At 60.0% G+C, this 4,109-nt stretch overlaps 1 protein-coding gene across 1 annotated transcript in view; it reads left to right on the plus strand.

Moving 5' to 3' along the window:
- PYCR2 (pyrroline-5-carboxylate reductase 2) overlaps nucleotides 1–3,785 on the plus strand; it is a 3,941-nt gene extending 156 nt beyond the window's left edge. The window contains exons 2-7 of the mRNA XM_014449589.2: nucleotides 1,245–1,468; nucleotides 1,564–1,785; nucleotides 1,999–2,094; nucleotides 2,249–2,412; nucleotides 3,216–3,382; nucleotides 3,492–3,785. Of these exons, the coding sequence (XP_014305075.2) occupies nucleotides 1,245–1,468; nucleotides 1,564–1,785; nucleotides 1,999–2,094; nucleotides 2,249–2,412; nucleotides 3,216–3,381 (872 nt within the window). The 3' untranslated portion in view covers nucleotide 3,382; nucleotides 3,492–3,785. The remainder of the gene's footprint in view (nucleotides 1–1,244; nucleotides 1,469–1,563; nucleotides 1,786–1,998; nucleotides 2,095–2,248; nucleotides 2,413–3,215; nucleotides 3,383–3,491) is intronic.
- Nucleotides 3,786–4,109: the final 324 nt, after the last annotated feature.

The raw sequence follows: 4,109 nt of genomic DNA on the forward strand, positions 1-4,109 counted from the left end.
GATGTTTTTTTTTAATATTACCAGGGCAGTATAATTTGATGTTTGTTGAGCTATAATCGTTTCCAAGTGGTCCTTTTATGGGAAATCTTCTAGGTGTAAACTAGGTGCTTGTGTATAAGCTACACTTTGTGTTACCCAACTGCCTTTCCAATACACTTACCTTGTTACGACTTGTCTCCTCTCATAGGTTAATACTTCATATATATATATTATTTAGGATCTATATAATATTCTTTATCTGAGGAGGGTGACGGTCGGTGTGTGCGGCCTTATGACCATATTCAGCTAAGCCCTGTATTCTCAGCTGACTGCTAAGTTCTGCTGCAGCTTTCGGGTTGACATAGATTTTCGTATAAAGCTAGCCGGACGATTGGGGGAATGTAGGCCCCGCTTTCAGCTTTATAAGGCCAAGGGGTCCTAACCGAGGGGGGAGGCCCAGGAGGGTGCCCTGAGTCGCTGGAGCCCCCGAGCGGGGCATCAGCCGGCTGACTACCCCCTCCCCACCCCCCACATCTGTAGCATCAGGATCCTCCGCCTCCCCCCAGGCGAACAGACGGGGGTTCAAATGCAGGCACTGGGGCGGTTAGATTAATTGAGATATTTGCGCATGGAAAGCATCTGGCTCGTAGGAGGTTCCCAGCAAATATGCGTTTGTCTTCATGGACTGTCTGCGTGACCTTAGGGCACGCTGAGCCTCAGTTTCCCCATTTATAAAAACGGAGAGCGCAGTAGCCACTTTGCTGAGTTAGTGAGGCAGGAAGGAGCCAGGCATGGTAGCTGTTCCTCTCTCTCTCTGCAAAGAGCATTCCCAGTCTTCAGCCCACACCTGGGCCGTGTGGGAGGGGAGGACCAAGGAGGCAGATGACAGGCAGCGTCTGTGCGGAGGATGGCTGATGCTCCCAGCACCCGAGTCCGGCAGGGAGGGGTGCCTGCAGCCCGCCCTGGACCACACGGACGCCAGATGGGTTAGGGCCTGTGTCACTTCCCAGCCCTGGAGATTTCTTACCTGGCACAGGGGTGCCTGGCCTGGCAGACGCCTGTGGGGAGGTGGGACAGCCGGTTCCTGGTTGCCATGGAGACGCGGGTCCAGGCTCTGCACCTGTGCTCGCTTGCCCAGTAGCAGCATGTGCCAGTGGGGTTAGGGGCAGACCCTGAGGGACAAGGCAGGGCATTCCCGGCCGCGGCTGGCAGAGGCGTCTCCGCAGGGATTCAGCTGCTCCCCGGGAGGGCCTGTGCCCGGTGAGGCCGCCCGCACCCGCACTGTGAGCCGGGCAGTTTCCTCCCGCAGAAGTTGGGGGTGAACCTGACGCGGAGCAACAAGGAGACGGTCAGGCACAGCGACGTCCTGTTCCTGGCCGTGAAGCCGCACATCATCCCCTTCATCCTGGACGAGATCGGGGCCGACGTCCAGGCCAGGCACATCGTGGTCTCCTGTGCCGCCGGCGTCACCATCAGCTCCGTGGAGAAGGTGCCGGGCTCAGCTCCCGTGCCCCGTGGGAGGGGAGCGGGGCTGCTCGTGGGAGCCGTGCCCTGGCAACTCCCTCGCCCTCTTCCTCGCTGCAGAAGCTGACGGCCTTCCAGCCGGCCCCCAAGGTGATCCGCTGCATGACCAACACGCCCGTGGTGGTGCGGGAGGGCGCCACGGTGTACGCCACGGGCACGCACGCCCTGGTGGAGGACGGGCAGCTCCTGGAGCAGCTCATGAGCAGCGTGGGCTTCTGCACGGAGGTGGAGGAGGACCTGATCGACGCCGTCACGGGGCTCAGCGGTAGCGGGCCCGCCTACGTGAGCCCTCACCCCCTCACATCGGCTTCCTCAGCCTCCTGGGAACGCGGCGCAGGCTGGGCTGGCAGGCAGCGGGGGCCGGGGGGCCCCCACCTCTGGGGAGCCGGTGGGGGACACTGGTCCTGGACTCTAGCTCCAGTCATCGAGGAAAGCAGACCCTCGGGGGTGCCCTTGAGTGCCTGCTGCCCCAAGACTCACCGAGTGTCTCCACAGGCGTTCATGGCCCTGGACGCGCTCGCTGACGGTGGGGTGAAGATGGGCCCTCCCCGCCGGCGCTTGGCGATCCGGCTGGGGGGCCAGGCCTTGCTGGTTTAGTACCTTTCCCTCGGCGTGTTCTGAGCCAGGGCGTGGCCTGGGGGCGGGGGGTGTCGTGTGGGTCAGTGAGTTGGGGCAGGGCGTGGTGGGGAAGCTGGGGCCAGGCCTGGGGACGGTGTGTTCCTCTCACTTCCCACTTGTGCTCCAGGGCGCTGCCAAGATGCTGCTGGACTCGGAGCAGCACCCAGGCCAGCTCAAGGACAACGTCTGCTCCCCCGGGGGCGCCACCATCCATGCCCTGCACTTCCTGGAGAGCGGGGGCTTCCGCTCCCTGCTCATCAACGCCGTCGAGGCCTCCTGCATCCGCACACGGTGGGTCTCTCCTCCGCCCAGGCCTCCGTTCCCAGCCGGCCCCTAGGCTGGGCAGAACCAGTTGCCTTTGGTTCCATTCGCCGTGTTGTAATCTGTGCTGTTCGCAGCCACCACTTAGTAGCTGAAGGTTTGCAGGCCTTACGTCATTTACTTCTCCCACAGTTCCATTGTCGGGATCAGCTTTGATTGGTGGGTGAGGAGGTGGAAACTCAGACAGTTTTCCCCATGCCAGAGGGCTAATAAGTGATGGACACAGGATTCAGCTTCAAGTTCATGACTTCAAGCCCTGTGACTCTCCACACTGTCTCTCCCCTTATGATCACAGATACACTTGGTGCCCTGTATCTAGGTAGTAACCCATCGTTAGTTAAAGAGCACGTCTAGCCCTCACCAGTTTGGCTCAGAGGATAGAGCGTCAGCCTGCAGACTGAAGGGATCCGGGTTTGATTCCGGTCAAGGGCACATACTTTGATTGCAGGCTCCTCCCCAGCCCTGGTTGGGGCTCTTGCAGGAGACAACCACTCAATGCGTCTCTGTCACATCGATGTTTCTCTCTCTCTCTCCCCTTCCCTTCCACTCTCTGAAAAATCAATGGAAAAATATCCTAGGGGGAGGATTAATGAAAAAAGAAAAAAGAAGAGCATGTCTAAGAAAGTGGGGGGAGTGTTTGGTTTGTAGGGCTTCTATTTGGGGTGGTATCCAGTCAGCGAGGGTGGGAGTTATGTGGGTGGGGAAGCCTTGACACGTTCTGGCTCCAGGGTTTAATGCCTCCCTCCTCCTCCCCTCTCGGGCGCCGTCTCCAGAGAGCTGCAGTCCATGGCCGACCAGGAAAAGATCTCCCCAGCCGCCCTCAAGAAGACCCTGCTGGACAGAGTGAAGCTGGAGTCCCCGACAGTGACCACGCTGACCCCCTACAGCTCCGGGAAGGTCCTCACCAGAAGCCCGGCCCCGGGAGGCAAGAAGGACTAAGGTAGCCCCCGCCGCTCTGTGACAGGGCCCTCGCCCGAGGGGCCGGGCAGGGCGAGGGCTGGCTCAGCCGTCTCCAGATCCTTGTGTAAAACCTCCTTAAATCTGTTCAGACCAAGCAGCCCTCGTCGGAAGATGCTGGGCAGGGGCGGTAGATGCTAGAAGCCAGGTGAACCCCGCACATTCCCACTGTGGTCCCCCACCGGGAGCCCAGAGCCGCGTCAGTGTGATGCCACGTCAAGGAGGTGAGGGGCGCAACACACGACAAGGGCATCCTCTTTGCATGAGCGCGAGCAGCTTGGAATTGTCCGCAGCAGGAACGCACAGAGTGAGACTGTGCTGTATCGAGGAAGTATGATTCGGTCCCGCTAAGTTTAGCCGCTTGAATAAAGTTTTATTTTTTATTACCCCCGCTTTTCTGCTTTTGCTCTGCTTAGTTGTAAGTCATCGTTCTAGAGGACTCGAGGCCCTGTGTCTGTGGGGAGCACGGTCTGAGGCTCGAATGCACTAGGCCTGCTGGCAGCTGCCCAAGGTGACAGGAGGCCACCCCCTTCCAGGCCTAAACCCAACCACCTACCTTTACTGAGAACCTCCCAACTGCCAGGCCCCGGCTGATGCCTTGGTGCGCACACGGGGCTCAGGCGAGCGCTTCCCCTCGAAGCTTCGCCCAGGTCTGGCCGGGGCCAGCTTTGACTGAAGGTGGCTGTGGCCCCGGTCCTCCAGGGCGACGG

Source organism: Myotis lucifugus, unplaced genomic scaffold (genome assembly GCF_000147115.1).
Source record: "Myotis lucifugus unplaced genomic scaffold, Myoluc2.0 scaffold_1263, whole genome shotgun sequence".
NCBI classification, from domain to species: domain Eukaryota; kingdom Metazoa; phylum Chordata; class Mammalia; order Chiroptera; family Vespertilionidae; genus Myotis; species Myotis lucifugus.